This window comes from Condylura cristata, unplaced genomic scaffold (assembly GCF_000260355.1).
Source record: "Condylura cristata isolate star-nosed mole 26May11 unplaced genomic scaffold, ConCri1.0 scaffold00004, whole genome shotgun sequence".
In the NCBI taxonomy this organism is placed as follows: domain Eukaryota; kingdom Metazoa; phylum Chordata; class Mammalia; order Eulipotyphla; family Talpidae; genus Condylura; species Condylura cristata.
The window spans coordinates 2,340,260-2,359,742 of NW_004567105.1; the positions used below are offsets into that span (position 1 = coordinate 2,340,260).

The window sequence follows — 19,483 nt, forward strand, 5'->3', positions numbered from 1 at the left end:
AGAGGGGCCAGGGCGGGACCGTGAGTGAGAGACATGGATTTGGGGAGCAGAAAACTACTTTGTCTGCACGGGGAAGGAAGGGCAAGCCGGACTGGAAGGCAGGGAGCAGGGAGCCCCCACAGCCCGCGGCCCTGAGCCAGGGCTCTCTGAGCTGCTTTCTCTGGTTCGCTCCTCGGGTGGAGGCTTCTAAGCCCCTACCGGCCTGCGATTTCCCACAAGGGCCAGGACTGACCGTGCCTGAATTACCTTGCTGTCCCCAGCGCCTGGTGCCCAGTAAGTACCAACTAGCACGACAGTGAAGCGTGACGGAACCCAAGGTCTCTGAACGCTCCTCCCGACAGCTCCTGTAACAGCCTCCGAACCTCCAGCCCCTCAGACCCACGGCCCGCTCACAGGGTGCTCACTCACGCCCCATGCTGGCTGCAGGAGTCCGCCCAGCCCGTCAAGTCCTGTCAGACAGACACTGGATCACTGCTGGTTTCGCTCTTGTCTGACAATCAGCTTTGTTTACTGGAAAGATCCCAGGAATCAAAACCCGGCCTTTAGTGCTCCCTGGGGCCACTGTGAAGCCACTGCAGCGCGAGTGGGATCCAGGCCAGGGACTGGCCCACAGGGCACCGTGGACCTCTGCCCGCCCACCTGCTGCTCCCCTCAGCCGTGCATTTCATCTGCCTGTTTGGCTCCCCACTCCGTCTCGGGTGAATCCTCTCACATACCTCCAACCCCCACACCTCTGGCCTGTACCCCAGCTCTTCTATAAATAAATCTTTTAAAAAACAGAACAAACCGGGCCTTTAATCTCAATCACTGTCAGGCCTTGGGGAACTGTCTCTGACACAATCCTCCATCTGGTTAAAAATAAAAACCAAGACACCACCCACCCCGCACCTCTCAGAAGTCTGGAGCTCTGGGTTTACCCTGAAAGGCGATCCCCAGCACCCCGACTAAAGGCCGGCGGCACGGTAAGCACCTGCCAGGTGTGCGGAAGCCCTGTGAATCCTGCATCGGTAAAGAAACCCCGAGGCGTAGCTGCCGGCTGCACGCTTCCCGACACCATCTTGCCGCCTCCCCACCCACTAGCGTCTTTACCCTGCTGCTCCTTCCTTCAAGGGGTCCCTGTTAACAAGACAGGCGTGACCTCAGGGCCGGAAGATGGAGGCTGCGGTGTGATGCGAAGTGTGTGTGCGTGAACGCGGACAGAGGCAGGCGCCGGAGCGCCTGAGGCAGTGACACGGCGACTTCCTCCAGTCGCTCCGGTAACGCGGGGGACTCAGTGATGGGGCTGAGTCACCCTCCCAGCAGGGCTCTCACGCAAGTGCCCAGCGGCTGGTGCACTCAACCAACAGAGGCCTGCGCCCACAAGGGCTCACCGAACACATGTGAAGATGAAGTGACTTTTTTTTAAAAAAGACACACACACGACGGCATTTTCCTCTACGATACGGGCACTCCTATGAGCCTGCTTTCCAACACGCTTTCTCGAGTGGCGGAAACAGGCAGAATGAAAACCATGTTTTAGCAGCTGTGGACAACAGGCAGCCTGCTGCCCTGTGTGTGCCTGCGGGGTCGCTGAGGGTCGGGCCACAGAGTGCCGCGTCCTGCCCCTGCCGCCCGAGGGAGTCTGCGGCACGTGTGACGCTGTGTGAGTGGGGCAGTGGGAAGGAGGCCAGAGGCTGGCCAGGTGTGTCTGCGACAGGTCCTGGCGTCCATGGCGCGAGACCTCTGTTGCTTAGAGGCGGCGGGGCAGAGGGGGTGGTCGCCGAGGGGAGCGGCTCAGTTAATCCCTGGGGAGCAGAGAAGGCGGCAGCACACTGCCACGTCTGGGAGAGGGTAAGGCCTCCCGGGGACCGGGCACTGGCCAACCCAAAGGCCCCGCCCCGACACGGAGCAGCACCAGGCCAGCGGCGGGGCCCTGGCCGCAGCAAGCCAGCGCCCGGAGACGGAGCGAGGGCCCGCGGTCTCGAACACAGAAACAAGCAAGTGGCCACCTACGAGCAAAATGAGCAGGATGCTGGGGCTGCTTCTGAGCACGCGGAACAGGGCGGCCAAGCTGGCGGGGAGGGCGGCCTTGCCGGCAGGCGAGCCAGGCCCCGGCCCCTCGGAGCTGCTCTCTTCCCAGCAGAGCCAAAGTTCCAGGACGCGGTGTCCAAACCTGCTCATCAGCTCCGGATGCAGCAGGAAGAACCTGAGCAGGAGAGGGTGGTGGCTGTAGACTGAGCGCAGGTCCGGGACGCCCTCGAGGAACTTCCTGGTGGCACTGACCACAGCCTGGAGGTGAGAGAGAGAGCCAACCTCGCCTCGCAGAGCTCCCACCAGCACCCGTCAGGAGCTGGCCGGAAGCCCCCCAGCAGCACGCCAGGGCCCCCCAGTGGGCAGACATCCCGCGCTTACCCTGCAGCAGCGCTTCCAGCTGGCCTGATTTTGCTCTCCATCACATTTTGAAAATGTCTGGAGATTTTGATTTAGTGGGTGGGGGTGAGGCTGTCGCTACAGCCTGCGACGCACTGCACGCCTCCACAGGAAGAATGCTGTCCCGCAGCACGGCCTGGCGCCGAGGAGCAGGCGCCCCGGGACGCTGGCCACGGTGTGCTGCAGGTCGGCCTGCCTGTCCGCACCAGACGCGAGCTGCTTGAGGGCAAGGACTGTGCACAGGCCTGGCACAGAGGGGCCAGGGGCAGGTGTGCTGACGTATTTATCACCCCTCAAAAAACTCTTTCGGGCCCTCCCTGGTGGCGCAGCAGGTTAAAGCACAGCACTAAGAAGCTAAAGCCGCTTCCGCATGAGTTCGATTCCCGCCTGCCCCAGAGGTGACCACAGGGCGCGGCAGACCTCTCCTGACCCGCCTGCTGCTCTCCTCAGCAGTGTGCTTCGTCGATCTGCCTGTTCTGCTCCCCGCTCTGTCTCTGGTGAATCCTCTCACCCTCTGCATCTCTGGCCTATACCCCAGTTTCGTATGAATAAATAAATCTTTTTTTAAAAAAAACACTCTTTCTATTGTATAAACCTCAAATTCCCTAATGCCATTTTGAGTATTATAGTTCTAGCTCTTTCATTTAGGTCTCTAATTTATTTTGCGCTAATTTCTGTGCTTAGTAGGAGGTAAGAGCCTGACTCACTCTTCGCGTGTGGCCACCCAGGTGACCCAGCACCACTGGCTAGGGACTCGTGAGCTCTGGCATCCTTATCAGAAAGCAACTGCCATCAGCATCAGCACACGGCTTACTCCTGGACTCCGGGCTCTCGCTCTCTGACCTGGGCGCCCACAGCCGCGCCATGCGGAGCACTACTCCGGGACCAGACAGTGAGGGGCCACGCGACACGGCCGCCGGACCCCGGCTGAGGGCCCTGGCCTCAGGGCTGGTGACTCTGAGCGCGCCTGCAGAGGTGTGGGGGTGGGAGGGATCACCAGGGTGGGGTCAAGAGTGCACAGGAGAGCAGGGAAGTATGTGTAAAGCCACACTAGAACCTACAGCCCGCCAAAGTCTGTCAGAGCACAAAGGGCTGTGGGAAGGACTCAGAAGCTACCCTGGCTAGGCCCCCACTGGCCAAAGATAGAACAGTCTGAGCCTGCAGAGGAAACACTTCAAATATTTTTAAATCCATGAATTCATGATGATACTAAAGTATCTCTTTCCACTACAGAGGATGCAAACTGGCAGTTAAAGGAAAGACTCAGACACTCAACCTACACAGCCTGTTCAGACACCTGACATCTGATGAGGAAGCTCCTGGCATACAAGGGCTCCAGTTAACACGCAGACAGAGGGCGACAGACTCGAATGTCATCACCTTTGCAGGCCCTGGGCAGTGCTGACCGCGGCTGTTAATATCGCAAAGAGCAGCGATGGGCATTGTGTCCTCAGTCCCTTACCTAAGACCTGGGCACTTTCTTCACGCCTTTCCGCTTTCATTCAATTGAGCCAAGTCTGCTCATATCACATTTGCGCCAACAGTGATGAGAAAGAGGCAAAACCAGCAGCGAAGGGCGGGAAGCCGCCGGTGGAGCTGGCTGAGGAGCCGAGCAGGCTTCAGTGCGAGGCGAGAGGTCGGCCTTGACTCGGGCCTGTAGTCCTTACCCCCAAGAGTTTACAAAAAAGCCAATTTGTCCACACACAATCACCTTAAAGTGTCCAAGACCGACCAGGTAAACGTGACCATGGGCCCGGCAACCCACCGTTGGATGCAAGGTCGCCAGAGGCAATGCCAGCACCCCCCTCCGCCCACAGAAACCCGAGGTGGCACCAGGTCAAGTCGGAGTCCTGGTTCCCCATCAGTTAACGAGCGAAGGCTACGTTACCCGAGTCTAGGCTGTCTCGCATGGAGGAGAGTGACGCCGCTCGCCCCCCAGGATGCCGAGAGCTGGCTCCTGGCTCCTGGTCAGCACCTGTACCGTGCACCCCCAGCAGCCCCCCACTCTCTGCATACATGTCAGCATGGGGTCCTCAGGAGGAGACACGCCCCAGGTGCCCCATCCACACCTGGTCTAGTGCGCCGTCTTTGTCCTGGCAGACGGCAAGCAGGTAGACGGAGGCTCTAAAGACCAGCAGTGGAGGGCGCTCCCCTTGATCCTGCAGAGACAGGAGGAAGCTTTGCACAGCCACCAGTAACTCCGGCTCTGAGACAAACCTGTGGAGCAAGGGGCGTCTGCGTGAGCAAGGCAGAGAAGGCGTCCTGCCTAGACGCAGCCTCCCTCAGCCACCATCCTGCTGGCCCTGCATGCCTGCAGCCGACGACCCCGAGCCCAGCGTGCTGTGCACACTTGGTGAGCGACTGTCACGCCTGCGCAGAGTGTGGCTCTGGCCTTTGGGCAAGTTAAGGGCAGAGCCGCCTGCTCACTCCAGGCGGTGGGGGCCTGCCAGCTGGCCCAGCAGTGCCAGACAGGCACATGCCACGCCTCTGGACTTCCAGAGGCCCCACCCGCCCTCTTGTTGTGTTTCTCAGTAAGCCTTAGTGTGTCCAGGGGGCTGTGTGTTCAGGGCAGGGAGGTGAGAAGGAAACTGAGTTTCACTATGAGACCTCGTATTCTTTTTTAACTCTCTACCACAAATATGTCTCACCTATCAGATTATGTATCCCAAAACTGAGCACTTAAAAATAGTTCTTTCACCATTCTGGAGCTTGTAGAGACCTCTAAAATATGTCTGGAAGGCTGTGGCCCAAGGTCAGTTTGCTGGCTACAAACAGGGTCTCCAGAACCTGAAGGCGCACAACTTCTCTTAAAATTGAAGGTGTTTCTGCTTAAGATGAAACTGAATTCTGCCTAGTCAAGAAATGCGCTCCTGTGCACAAACCAGGAACACCACAGCGTCTCCTGCTGGCGAAGACCACGGGGTCCTCCTTAGCACTCCAGGCCTTCCTCGGCCTGACTTCCTGCCAGCCCTGCGCCCCTCCAGGAACACAGCCACTCCTTTCCCACTGCCCTGGCACCCGCACCAGCCTGGAGAGGGTCCTCCGCGTGTGCTCTCTGAGCTGACCTGGGTGGCACACACCGGCCAGCTCTGCACTGACCTGTCGTCGTAGGTGTGAGCCAGGTAGAACAGGAGCAGGAGGCAGCACTGTCTCTGGCGAGCCACCCCCTCCACATATCGGCGCTCTGACAGGAGGGCAAGGCTCTCGGGGCTCCTGCTGCTTATCTGGGGCAGCCCGTGCTGCAAGAGCTCAGCCGCGGCAGAGAGTTCTGGAAGGAGCAGGAGAGAGGCACAGAGAACACAGGCTCCCCTGCGGGCAGCAGCTGAGCAAGGATTCGAGTATTACACAGAGGAAACCTGAGCTGTCAGTCTGCGCCTGCTGCTCCCGCACCTGCATGGCGGCTTCACCTCACCGGATGGCTGCTGAAACGCCCTCCTCACAGGCCTTCCTGGACCACCCTCGGGGACACGAACCCCACCCCATCACCCGCCCTCCCGTGCGCAGTGTGACTTTTTCCACAGCACCCACTCACCCGACGCTGACAGTGCACGTGCTGCCCCCACCCCGAGGCCACAGGGCTTTGTGCCCCGGACTCTAGAGCCAGAAGAGATAGTGGCACACAGTAGATGCTCAAGAAATACCCGGCGAGTGAAGGAACAGAGCAGCTTGACAAGCTGTTGGAAGTGTTTCGGAAAGAGGTCCCAGAGTAACAGAGGCCGGGTGTGAGGGAGGCTGCAGAGACGACGGCCAGGTGGGGCGACGGGCTTCATGCGCCTCTGGGTGTTTCTCGGAGTGGTGAAGCCCTTCCTCGGGCACCTCCTCGGCCTCGGCCCAAACTCCGTGATTCCTCCTCTCTGGTGAGCTCCAGCAGAGGGTCTTGGTACTGAACTGACCACCACCAGCCAAGACAGCGACCCTCGAAGACCACCAGGGGCCTCCAGACAGTCGAGCGCAGCTGCTTACCTTCCTGGGACGGGGCTCCTGTCTTCTCTGGGGCTGAGAGGAGGTTGAGGCACAGGTGGTGGAGGAAACTGGAACACACCTGATTTAGGGCTGAGTGACTTGGAGAGGAAGCAAGAACAAGAGAAGACATTGCCACGTTGGCTGCAGCGTGTGCTAAGGCACCATGCTTTGTGCCAGGGCCTACTGAAACTCCACGGTCCTGGCAGGGGGAGGTCTGTGGGTGGCAGGGAAGAATAAATACGGGACTTGTTGCCCGTGGCTGTAACTTGGGCATTGGGTCCATGAAGGCAGTCACTAAAAATTTACTGAAAAAATACATCAAGGAAGGGATCTTACTACTGCGCTGACTCACCACCAGCCAAGCAATCAGCAAGACAATTCAGCAAAAACAGAAATTTCCAGAGGAAGCCATTCCGTTGGCACCCACCTCCGGTCACTGCAGAACCTGGCCTTCAGCTCCAGGGTCAGTCTTATGAAGGACGAGGCCGCTTGGAGAAGGGAGGGAAACGGGGCTCACACCAGGCTTGTGAGAGGGAAGCCCGGTCCAGGTGGCACCGCGGTCACACAGGGCTGGGCTCGGAATACGCTTCCTCGCCATCAAGTGGAGTGACTGAAACACTCACTCCATGTCTCTGAGGCCTGCTTAAAATCCCTACCTGATGAAAAGCTCAGAACAATGCATGTGCAGCCCCGGCCGGCGCGTGGCTCAGAGCAGGGCTGAGCACATTCGCCTTCCTTTCGGAGACGTCTTCTACTGCGGCACCGCCCTGCCTGCTGAGGAGCCTCATTGCCCAGTCTCCCCGGAGCCAAGAGTCCTTCACCCTCCCCGGACTCTGCGCCTCCTTGGCTGGCAAGGCTGCTTCCTTCTCTCGTGCAGTCTGGGCCTCCGACCAAGTCTGCCCTGGCTCTGGGCCACACCGATCTCCTGATGCACAGCCTTTCTCTGTTACCTCTTCCCCACCCCAGGTCCGCACCCTGAAGGTGATTCATCTAGCACCCCATCCTAGGTCTGGAGGGAGGGCAGGGAGGGAGAGTAGACGCCAGGAAAGAAAGACGTGCAGCTCCGTGGTCAGAATGACTAAGAGTACAGTGTGGCAAGAATGTGTGTGTGTGAAATCTCAGCTAATTCTCATTGTTATCACCGTGTTCCAGCTGGGGACGAGAGAGCAAGCTGTCCAATGTCAATAAACACTGACTTCTTTGTTGTCTTGTCTCCAGCGCCCCAGAGAGCCCCCATGCACAGGTCACCTCACCCCGAGGACGCGTGGCAGCTGCCTGGGAGCCTGCCTCCACCCCTCCCACACTTGGCTGCCACCTACCAAGTTTCTTGGAGAACTTCTCCTTCATGTGGGGAACGATGACAAAGAGGCTGTGCAGAATCGAGAGGAAAACTTCCATCAAAGCTGGGTGGGTCACCTGCTCCGAGTGTCTCTGCAAAGAGCCAGGAAGAGAACACAGCCCACCGGGCCTGAGCCTCCGCAGAAGGAAAGTGCCAGCAGCATTAGCATCCAGTTAGCCAACAGCAGACTACGCCCTTTCCCTGGAAGGACACAGAGAAGCCGGGACCCAAGTCACAAGCCCACCCATGCTGACCCCTGCCGCCGAACGAGTGTGCACAGGGCGGTGCCTCGCTCAGCCTGTGCTCCAAAGAAGAGTAAAACAGGAACAAAACAGAAACAAGCGATAGCTGACGTGGAAAAAAGACTTGCAACCACGATGCAGAGGCCACGCGTGTTTCTGCAGTCAGTGTCAACAGTTCCCAAACTGTTCCCGAACACCACACTGTTGTTTTATGCCTTTGAACAGAATCACGAGCAGCCTGTGCGGTAGATAGAGCTCTAGGTTAAGAGGGAAACCTGGGCTCCAGTTCAAGCTCTCCACAGACTTACAGAGTGCTGCTGGGCAGTCTCACCCCAGGTCTCTCCTGGTTGCTGGAAATAGTTGGGCCCCAGAGACACAGCTCTGATAAATACTTTTGCTGTGGATTTTTCATTTAAAGAGTAACACATGCTCACCACAGACAACGCAGAAGGCAGGAACCAGTAAGCCTGGGATGACCCTATGCTCAGGCCCTGGGTCTCGCTCCGCCCTGCGTACCGCTGGGCCGGAGGCAGGGCCAGTGAGGACCCCCTGGGAACCGCCTGCCTCTCCCTGTCTGCGCTTGTGGTGAGGGCTGCGCCCAGGCCCGCCGGCTCATCCAGGGATGAGGCTCTCTCCGGTCAGGAGCAGACCGGCAGCTCCAGGTGTTTCGGGTGCTCGTCTCAGGCAAGCAGGGGCACTCCCCGGGCTCACGGCTCTCCGGACTTCACCCTGAGACTCAGGGGAACTCACCCTGGCAGTCAATTGCTTGGGACCCCGCTCTCCCTGCAACCTTGACCCTGAGTCGGCGTCAAGGAAGCTCTCCTGGTCCCTCTCTGGGAGACGCCCGTGCCGGGGCCAGGGCACGCAGGCCAGCGCTCAGCGGCTGTGCTCTGACATGCACAAGCGGTGTAGAGCTCCGCTCAGCGCCACCTGTTGAACTGCCAGGACTAGGACGACCGTGCCTGTAAGTTGGGGCAGTTACAGCAGCCATCTGGGAGTCACGAGAGATACACTGGGCAGGGGATGCAAGGCAGGCTGCCCTACAAACACCCCCTTTGTTATGCAATTATTACCTCTTTCTACTTTTCTTAAGAGTATCTATTAGTTTTGATGAGGCGCTACACTGTTTTTAAAAGCAAAGAACCGTGGCTGCAAGAGCAACTCTGAGAAGCCTCGGGAAGGTCCAGCCAGTGTGACCAGTGTCTCTCAGCCCGGCTGATGTCCATGGCCCCGGGGAACTCACCATCACCATGGGGATACACAGGGAGTCACAGGCACTGAGAAGAAATTCCGAAAAGGCCTCTAAGGTGTCTTCCTTCTCTGCGCTCGGGGCTGTGAATGGATTCTCCTGGGCAGAAGGCTCATTCTGGAACTCCATTGCCAACCTGAGGAATCGGTGTGTGAGAACAGCCACAGACTGGGCACACGAAGGCCAGAAGCACGGTCCCAGAGAAGTGTCGGTGCCCTGGGGCCTGGGAAAGTGTGCCCATCAGCTGACGTGGGGAAGGGCCAAGAGGCCTCTGTGAGAGCTCCTGGCCCTAGGCGGCTGCTTGGCCAGCCGGGCGCTCGCGCCGCTGCCAGTCACATGCGACGGACACGCCGCTGGCCGCTTCACCTCCATAGGCCGCCCCACTGCCCAGATGCCTCCTCAGCTCGGACAGCCTGATGAATCCACCGTATACACCAAACTCTCCTCCCCAAGAGCCTGAGCGCCTGCGGGCAGGCGTGGAAAGCCAGGCTCACCTCGCCTCTCTGCCCACCAGCCAGCACCAGGCCGGCACAGACGGAACCGAATCTACTCAACAAGCCTTCCGGGCGGTGCCACATCACGTCGCGGATTAAACTGAGTGAGAACCAACCTCCCGCACAGTAACGAAACTTTACCGGGCCGGAATGCAGAGAAACCTCCTGTTCTGCTAGCTGACTTCCAATCTACTTCCTCACACCCAGGCCCGCCCCATCCTGGCCAACGTCCGCTCACTAGGCCACCAGGCCTGGAAACCCCGCTGCTCCCAGCACCTCATCCTGCTGTCTCCCTCCCTCCCACAGGCCACAGGCCCCTCACCTGCAGGCATTTCTGAATCCCTCCAGAGCGCGCAGGAGGAACCTTCCCCTCCGAAGAACCGCCTTCTCTGAATCCCCACTGCAGGCTCGGCCCTGAGGGAGCCCAAGAGGGAAGCACAGTCAGCTGCTCCTCCCATGGCTCACCTCCGCCCCTCACACTGGCACTCCCCAAAAAGGGCGGGTGTCCCCTCACATCTAACGCTCTACAAGGGCCTCTCAAACTCAGCCATCTACAGGCGCCTTTAAAAATGGTGAAGGGGAAGCTAAGGGCCTGTCTCCTGGTGAACCACAGGCCTGCTCTTGATGCCCCCTGGCAGAAAGCTGTCAGAGCCGAGTGGGCATGAAGCCAACTGGGCACAATGCCAGAGTATCGCTCCAAATCATGAAGACCCCAGCCCCATCAGGGATGAAGAGCTGAGATTCTAAAGTTACTCTTGAGCATTCACATTAACACTATCTTTTCTGCCATTTTAAACCCACTGGCCATTAAAAGCGAACAGCCGTAACACAGCATATCAGTGCGGGCAACACGCTGTGTTTTCGGAGACCAGTGACCCCAGCATCAGTGTTGTGAGCAGGGCCACCATCCTGCCTGGGTGATGTCAAAGATAAAGCGTGTGGCAGGCGTGGCACAGACCAGACCACTGGGGCTTACTATCAAGCTCAGGCCTTGCCAGTGAGAGAGGAACTTAACCCCCTGAGTCTCCTAACAGTCTTAAAAGGAGGAGAGCAGCCTTTCACAGCCTCGCTCAGTGACTCATCGTGCCTTTTCCATAATCATCTCGAACTCATCCCCCCAGGCTCCAGGGGAAACGTGCTGGCACTGACCGGGGGCCTCCAGCTCAGCGGGGCCTGGGAGAAGTCTGCACACCGGCTCAGCATGGCTTCGAGCAAGGCCCGCAGGGCACCGTACTGCACAGGCCGGGCGCTCTGGTGGTCCTTCCTGCGTCCAGAGACGGGAAGCACAGCAAGCTGAGTGAGCCCCAAGAGCCCAGGTTTTCAGGGGAAACCCCCCCCCCAGGCTCTCAGATCTAATCTGATAAAAAGCTTCTCCAGCTGTACAAGTCTGTCAACATTCCAACCAGTTTCCTCACTGGTTAAAAACAGGTTAACTATTCCAAGGACTGGATTAGATAACCTATGCCAAACTAACGTGAAGCTTAATAACAGTAAGTTCTTAGAATTACAGCTGTATTATTATTAACAACATGGAAGATTCTCTTCACCTGCGAAGTGCCAGCTGGTGAAAGAAATACTACCTAGACCTGAACAGGTATGTGAAGAGATGTCTATGGCCATGATGCTCAATAAATGATGACCTCTCTGGGGCAAGAAAATCAAATTTGCTGTTTCTTTGACAAGGAAACAAAGATCAGTTGGTAAGCGTTACCAGATTTTATTCTGAAGAGCCTTACAAAGAACTTCGTAAGAGTCAAAACTGTACGGGTTTCCCCGCGACCTGAGTGCCAGTGTTCCTAGTTGGCATGTTCCCGTAGGCTATTTTGGGCCTGGGAATGCTCAGAAAATTATTCCACATTAATTAATGATAACAGCATTTCCATACACCCACAAAATGGCCAACCAAACCAACTTTTAAGCACGTTATTTGGTTTAAAATTTTTAAATATCAAGAACATTTCCCTAATCTAAAGAAGCAGCACCACGGTGGCCGGCCTGTCTTCCCAGGCACACGCAGGGCGGGAATCTGGCCCATCCTGGCCTCACCTCAGAAAAGCAGAGACGGCCTTCATCGCCTCGGCAGCCACCTCCAGCACGGGGCTGCCCACCGCCTCCTGCAGGGCCTGGCAAGCATCTCCGCACATGGCTGAACTTGTGAAGAGCCTGATCTCCTCCGGCTGCCTGAGAGAGGGTGGAGGAGGGATGAGAACGCGAAGTCCCAGCGGCCCCTGCCAGCCTGATGCTCAGTTTCACTCACCGAGTCAGGATCTCGGCAAGAAGCAGCAGGCCCTGCTTGTGCAGCTCCGTGTTGTTTGTGCTCAGGCTTCTCTGCAGACTCCTCACCACCGACTCAATCCCTACCTCGAGGACACGGGAGGTCAGGTCAGCGCAAGGAGTCCCTTCACCGCGTGCCCAGCGGAGAGGAGAGGTTCCTCCATGCTTAAAAGTTGTAATTTCTTGTTCCCACAGCTTGAAGCACTCTCTCTCGACTCTCCACTCGGACTAGGCTAACACCCTGGTGCTTCCTTTCTCCTCTCCCCGCGCCCTGGCTGGAAGTTCCCATGGAAGTCCCTGACGGGCAAGCCCAGGCTGAGAGCTCTGAGAGGACAGGCCCTTCTCGGGTTCATCTCTGTCCCCCCGAAACAGCACACATCACAGGTGCGGCCGTGGCACACGGTGCTTAGTGAGAGCTCCTGACCAAATTGTGTCTCCTCCACAAGGAACACCCTATTCTTCCTGGCAGAGTCAGTGAGGCTCCGGGAAGCTGCGCTGACACACACACGCAGAGCTGGGCCCGCTGGGCCCGCGAGACTCCTACAGTGCCTCCAGCAGAACTCCCAGCCGCGTGGTTTTCTCCCTGGCAGGGACCGTTACAAACGGGCCCCCGCAGGGCGTCTGCCAGAAAATGGGAATGCGAGGTGCACACGCCCGGTCGAAATACCCGAATGTGACACCCAAAGTCCCAGACCAGGAAGTGTCAACAAGCAGGCGCAAAAGGGGACGAGGCAGCGAAACTCCTGGGGCACGGAAGGGACCGCCCGCAAGGCAACCCCGGCCGACCCCACGGCCCCCACCACCGCCCCAAAGTGCCGGTCCCCCCTCGCCGCCCGGCCCCCCGTGATGTGACCCTTCTGCCCACCGTACACCGTGTGGCATTTGGAAAAGAAGAGCGGCTCTTCTGCCAGAAGTATCAAGCAGTTGTAGCAGGACCAGACAAGCACGTCACTGACAGAGGAAAGATGCTCAAAGAGGAACTCTGGGTGCGAGGGGAAGAGAATGGCGGTGGTTTGATCGCAGCCCGCAGCTGAAGCCAGGCTCGCAGACTTGCTCTCCATGAGACGCGGTTGCTAATTCGTGGTAAGACCTGGAAACGTCTTCTTAACGGATGGGGAAACTGAGGCTCAGAAGGCAGTGCGTCGTGGCAGCGTGGGGCTGGAAAGCAGGTCTCCAGCGCCCAGGGTGCTTAGCGGCACGGTGCAGCGCCTGGCCTCACAGCTTCTCTGCCGGTGGCTGGCCTTGTCAGCCTCAAGCAGTTATTTCCCTTCCCTGGCCCTCGACTCCTTCCCCGGACACTGCAGAGATAGGCGCCTGCGCGGCACCGTGGACAGGGCAGCTCAGGGCACCGCTCCTGGCCTCAGGAAGCCCTGGCTCGCTCTGCCTTCTGGTCTTTCTCTTTCCACCATCCCACACTAGGTGTTATTCCTAGATGGTCCAATGAATGACAGAGAAGTAACAACGCTGTGACAAAAGGTCACAGAAGAAACCTGTGGCAAGAGGCTCCGGACTTCAGTGAGACCCGCCTCTCTGAGTCTGCCTGGTCCCGCTGAACCCGCCGGCAACCCACCCACCCCCAGTTCATGTTACCAAAGCGCCCCCGCAGGACGGTGCTGCTGCTGCGCTACCCGGGGGTCTCCAGTCAGAACTCTGGGGCTCTACCTGGGATGTCAGCATGGATGAAGGCCGGAGCGTACTTCACTGGAGCGTGGACGAGCGCCACCGTGATACAGTGAGTGCTGGCCACCTGCAGAGTCTCGTCTCTCGAGAGCAGAAGCTGGAGAAACGGGCAGCAAAGAAACACCCACGTCACACCACACCAGCACCAGGGGGAGTGGGCCGGTGACGCTGGATGGGCTCCCAGTCCGCTCTGCATCCCCCTAGCTGCCCACTTCAAGGACAGGCTGGTGCTGAGGGGTCCGCCGGGAGTGTGGACAGTCTCTGAGAGCAGCAGGTGAAGAGTGCAGAGAGCTAAGGGAGCAGGCCTGTCTGCCACCTTCACAAGGCAGCCTGCCCGGCAGGCCGCTGACAGGGCCAAGGAATCAGCTTCCGGAGGGCCCCCACACCCAGGATTGTGGAGTGGCTCGCTGCCCTGAGCTGGTGTATCTATCTGTCATGCTGCTGGAGCCGAACACCTGCTTCCTATCGGGAAGCCTGGAGTGTCGGCATGCGCTGGGCAGAGGGTGCCCATGTGACTGGCCCAGTCAAAGCCCTGGGCACTGAGACCACGAGTTCCCACTGTCACAGCTCACTGCCGGAGGACTCGGGAGCTTCCTGCGCCGCTCCTAGGGGAAGGGGCTCTTGGCAGTGAGCCTGGCTGCCCTGGGCCCGGCCCTGCACTCTGACCTTCCCTGATTTGCTTTACATCCTCACACTACTAAGCCACAGCTGCACAGGGCTGGAGCACTGAGTTACGGGGTGCAAGGGACTTGTGAGGCTGCAGGGATAAGCAGTATCAAGAGAGAGAGAATACTAGGTGCCAAGCTGAGAAGCCAGAATTTACCCCTAAAGTAATGTGGTAGCTTTGTTTCTGTTGCTGCATGTAATCTCCACCCTCAGGTGTGAAGAGGGCTACGGGGATGCAAGAATTCATGGCTCATAAGAAAGCTACTTTGAGCAGTTCCAGCCTTCAAGGAAACGCGTTGGGAATCCGTCAAGAAGGACTGATGGATGAGGACAGACCAGCGGGCACGCGGAGGCCCCTGCTATTGGGCTGAAACCAGGATCCCAGGAAACTACCTTCTTGAGCACCAAGGGCAGAGAGGGCTCCCCCGGCAGCCCCTCCACGCCGTCAGCGCGCGCCGCCTGCACACGCTTGTCCATGATCACGGCCACAAAGAGGTCATCCCTCAGCAGCTGCCTCAGCAAGCCTAGGGAGGCAAGGGGAGGGAAGCGAGGTAAGGGGAGAACAGCCACCAGAGTGTGCCGGGGTCCCTCTCAGACGCCCCTGGAAATCGGTCTGGCTTTTTTTTTTTTTCTTAAAGATTTATTTATTTGTGCATACAGAACTGGGGTACAGACCAGAGGCTCAGGGGCGGTGAGAAGCTTCACCAGAGACAGAGTGGGGAGCAGAACAGGCAGATCGACGAAGTACACTGCTGAGGGGAGCAGCGGGCGGGTCAGGAGAGGTCTGCCACGCCATGTGGTCACCTCCGGGGAAGGCGGGAATCGAACTCATGCGGAGGCGGCTTTAGATTCTCAGTGCTGTGCTTTAACCCGCTGCGCCACCAGGGAGGGCCGGTCTGGCTTTTTTTTTTTTTTTTCTTCAGCACAACTTATTTATAAATGAAAGGAAAAAATCTCAGAAGTTGAGAAAGGTAACACTATTAATACTGAACACAGTCTTTTATTTCTCTTCCAATTCAGGATTTTTTACTTTAACTATAAAGATGAGAAATCACTTTTATAACCTGAAACATTTGCTGAAACTACACTAAACATTCATAAACAATACAAGAAAGGTGAGGCAGCCCGTGCGTTCCCAGACCTGCGTGGCAGCCACTCCAGACCGGTGCAGAGCTCCCGGGGAGCCCGTCCTGCTGAGCCCCCACGGCCCTTGGCTTTCGCAGTCAGACTCCCTGAGGCCTCTGCTCCTCAGAGAGCCATTCACCTCCCGCAGTCACTGGCCACAGAGGAGGGCTAGGGCCACGGAGGTGACTAATTCTACCCATTCTTCTGCAAGTTTCCTGGTGGCCCTCTCCCGTCACCACATCTGCAGTCAGGTGGGTTTCCGTAGCCTCTTCTCTTTTTGACACCTTGCTGAAGCAGTTTTGAAAAATGCAATCACAAACTCAGCTATTCCCCAGAACACGTTATCAAAGATAATCTCCATAGGAACTGACTCCAGCTGTCCCACAATGTCATTCAGGATGGAAACCGTCTTGTTTCTTATTCTCCTTGGTCTAGAACCTTCTCGCCTACACAGATTCTCCTGCATGTTTATTCTTAGGGACTAGTTCCTCAACTTTGTTTTTCACATAGTTGGTTATTAGTCTATAGAAATAATACTAATTTTAATATCCTGTGACTTCGCTGAATGCATTTATCAATTTTAATAGTTTTGGGTGGAGTCTTCAAGGTTTTTTATAAATAACATATCATTTGCAGAGAAAATTTTACTTCTTCCTTGCTGATTTTCATGACTGTTCTTTTTCTTGCCAACTTGTTCCAGGCAGGACTTGCAGTACTTTGTGGAAAAGAGTCCCACCTCTCTGAGAGACTTCACAGCGTTTCCCACCCTGGTCTAACTGTCCACATCTGTCTCCCATTCTGCTGTATCAACTTCCCTAGACTACAGCTTGGGTTTGGCCATCCTTATGATGCCAGAGCCCAGTATAGGGCTTAGTCCAAACGAACACTCAGGATGTGTTGCTAAACTGTTCATCAGGGAGCTCTTGGCCCAGACTGTGAAGAGGCTGCTGACACCAGACTGCACTTTCCTGCAGCTCCTATGTGGAACGGGTCCTCACCTGTCACCAACCACCAGGCCCACTTGCTCCGTGCAAATATAGGCTCCCTGCTCAGAAGCACTTGACAGCTCTTGTATACTCACATAAGGAAAGAGCAGAAGACACTTGAAGAGGTGCACAGGGCTGCTCAGGCACTTCGAAGAACAAGGGTAGAAACCTGGACTTTCCCCTGGAGGCCGGAGTAATTTTCCAAGACGGCAAACTGACAGGACGCAGTATACAGCGTGGGGACTAACTGGGCAGCAAGGCCGGGCGCACGGGCCAGGCAGGAGCACGCAGGGCGGGAGCACTGCCCCCCTTCGCCGCCCCTCTTCCCAAGGCAGCATTTACATGAGGCCACACCAACCCCAGGCATCGCTCATATAATCTGCGCATCCTGGCTCCCACACCAATGGCCTCTGTCCTGGACCAGGAAGCAAGCTTCCCCGCCACGAAAGCCGCCAATATCTCAAGTCCTTGTAATGTGACTCCACTCCACAAAACCCCACGGGCTGTCTCTTCCCACCTTCTCTGAAGCTGCGTATCTTACCTAAGCAGTTGATCTGAAGCTCCTTTGTCTGGGCACCATCCAGGGTAGACAGAAAGAGGGAACACAGCTTCTCCCGAAAATGGCCCGAGAGCATCTCAGCTGCCGCTGGTGACGAGTACAGCTTCCCATAGAGGTAACAGACAGAAGCCTGCACCCCCTCGTTGGGGTAGGCTAGACTTCTGCACAGATGCTCCATCAAGTCGCCTGTCCAGAAAACCAAAGGGCCAGGGGAATCTCACAATGTCAACTGTGGTATGAAACGCCAAACCCTCACTTCCAACGGGGCTCTAATGGTCCCTACTCTAATGTCCACAATACATGCTTTCTGGACACTTAATCAGAAGGTTCAGGAAAGTTAAGGGAGATCTTTATTTGTATTTTGCTGGTTTAAAAAAAAAAAAAGATGGTTCTATTCCAGAACAGAATTTTATTTCCCCCAAAAGGGAGATTTAGAGCAGGTACTTAATTAGTTTGTATTAAAAGCGTGAATAGCAATAGCCCAAGACCGGAGTCAAGAAGCTGAACTTTTCCAAACTGGGCAGCAGAGCTCACTTTGCAGGCAGGAGAAGGAAGCCAGAGAAGGGAAGTGAAGGCCCAGGTGCGCCCAGGAGTGACCCCCCCCCCCGTGGCAGCGAGACAAACGGGGGCAAGGCAGTGGCGGCCACTCACCGCGCTCCACAAGCTTGTCTGCCAGAGCAGGCAGGGCGTCCACTAGCTTGCCCAGAAGGGTCAGGATGGCCAGGCTGCCTCGCATAGAGGGCGTGTTGCACAGCTAGACAGTGAAGACACGCTGCTCTGGGAGTCAGGTACGGGAGAGCGCCCCCAAACGCCTCACACCTGCAGCGTGCCTGGCTCACGGCAGCCAGCAGCCAGCCTCCTGACTCCCTGCCGGACTGAGTCAATTCAGGCCACAGGCCACACACGCCTCAGTATACGTTCACTAAACTGAACTGAAATGAATATACACAGCCTCCCACAGCGTCAAGAACTGACGGCGATGAGGGTAGGGTGGGGGCGAGAGCTGGGACTGTCATGAAGACGGCATGCTGGCCCCTGCAAATACACCTGTGTTATCCTTATCGCTACCGTCACTAGCAAGCGCTCTTTGCCAGACACCAGGATCGAACTCACAGACTCCAGGCAAGACTCCTAACTATTTGGACGGAAATAACCGCACCAGCCTCATAGCGTCGGCTGCTTGGAAGGACTGAATGAGTTACTCACGTAAAACACCTCACGGTGCCTGTGTGTATGAAGGGCTCAGTAAGAGTTAAGTGGCCCCATCATAATAACAGACATTTAGATGTATATACAAACTCAATCTGATAATATGCACGGTAATCATGCTTCCACAAATACAATCGATAATTGTGTAATCATAACATAAATGTGTAATTTATAATGACTCTGCTAAGTATTACGCAAACTGCAGAAACTGGTCAGCTGCCCTTCACTGCACTGTACAGGCAGACGTACGCGGTGCTCCCCTTAGAGGCGGTAGAAGCAGGGGCCTCCGTACAGACGAACGTAGCCCAGCCCAAGCCACGGAAGCGCTACGCCGCGAGGCGTGAGGCCCCTACGAAAGTCCGGCTCACGTTTCGCTACTACTGTGGCAAGGGGCTGCAGCCGCAGCACCGGGGCGGGGCAGCACGGGAAACGGGGAGAGCAGCTGCAGGCTGCGGGCAGGAGCAGACGCGCCCCGGCCGCTCCTGGTGCCACTACTGAGACGGGACCCAGGCGCTGTCCCTCTCCTCCCTGGGCTTCAATCTCCTCCCCGCCCCAGGGGGTGCCCAGCTCGGACGCCGGAGGGCTCTGCGGGGCCCCACCCGCTCACTGACCTCGTTGCGGCACTCATCCAGCAGGCAGTGGGCGGCCTGCTCGCACTTCAGCTGAGTCGTAAGCTGGACAAGGACTGAGTGGACACACAGCGTTACTAGTCAGAAGACAACCGTGGCCCTGAGCCATTCGCACGGCCCTCTGCGCGGTCAGAGCGGGGCAGCGGTCCACTCCTGCCTCCCACTAAACTGTGTGCGTGCCCAAGAGAAAGCATGCGTGGCTCACCATTGTCCACTGGGGGTCCTGACTAGGTATACAACAGACTCCCGCAGGAAGCTTTGAAAGGCCACTAACACCCAAGTCCCACCCCAGACCAATTAAATCAGAATCTCTCGGGAAGGCGCCGAAGCATCTGGGTATTCTAAAGTTCACCCAAGTAATTCTACTGTGAAGCCACGGTTGTGTTCGGGCTTGTATTTCATCTTCACTTTTCCTTCGCTCAGTTTGTTACAGCGCCTTCATTTAGTAAGAACAGACTGTAAGCAGGTTCCTACGAAATAACCGCCTATGAATTACTTTTCCACCCACCCGCCTGTACCGCCGCCTGTGAGGCTTCTGGGGCGTCCACTGAGAAGGGGGAGAAGAGACTCGCCCTAAGTGTGGAGAAGCCACAGGCGACACTCAGCCGCGGCAGAGGACGTTTCTGCCTGCTCCAGGGTGAAAAGGCGTCCCCGGGCAC

The 19,483-nt window shown here is 57.1% G+C and overlaps 1 protein-coding gene across 1 annotated transcript in view; it reads right to left on the minus strand.

The window, feature by feature from the left end:
• Positions 1-19,483, minus strand: part of MEI1 (meiosis inhibitor 1) — a 44,443-nt gene that overhangs the window by 18,456 nt on the left and 6,504 nt on the right. Inside the window, exons 4-20 of the mRNA XM_004676428.2 lie at positions 18,807-18,880; positions 17,638-17,740; positions 16,969-17,172; positions 14,710-14,840; positions 13,633-13,747; positions 12,836-12,952; positions 11,954-12,053; positions 11,743-11,877; positions 10,846-10,960; positions 10,019-10,110; positions 9,197-9,338; positions 7,692-7,803; positions 6,800-6,860; positions 6,373-6,470; positions 5,509-5,677; positions 4,479-4,626; positions 1,993-2,268 (exon numbers count right to left, since the gene is read on the minus strand). Of these exons, the coding sequence (XP_004676485.2) occupies positions 1,993-2,268; positions 4,479-4,626; positions 5,509-5,677; positions 6,373-6,470; positions 6,800-6,860; positions 7,692-7,803; positions 9,197-9,338; positions 10,019-10,110; positions 10,846-10,960; positions 11,743-11,877; positions 11,954-12,053; positions 12,836-12,952; positions 13,633-13,747; positions 14,710-14,840; positions 16,969-17,172; positions 17,638-17,740; positions 18,807-18,880 (2,192 nt within the window). The remainder of the gene's footprint in view (positions 1-1,992; positions 2,269-4,478; positions 4,627-5,508; positions 5,678-6,372; positions 6,471-6,799; positions 6,861-7,691; positions 7,804-9,196; positions 9,339-10,018; positions 10,111-10,845; positions 10,961-11,742; positions 11,878-11,953; positions 12,054-12,835; positions 12,953-13,632; positions 13,748-14,709; positions 14,841-16,968; positions 17,173-17,637; positions 17,741-18,806; positions 18,881-19,483) is intronic.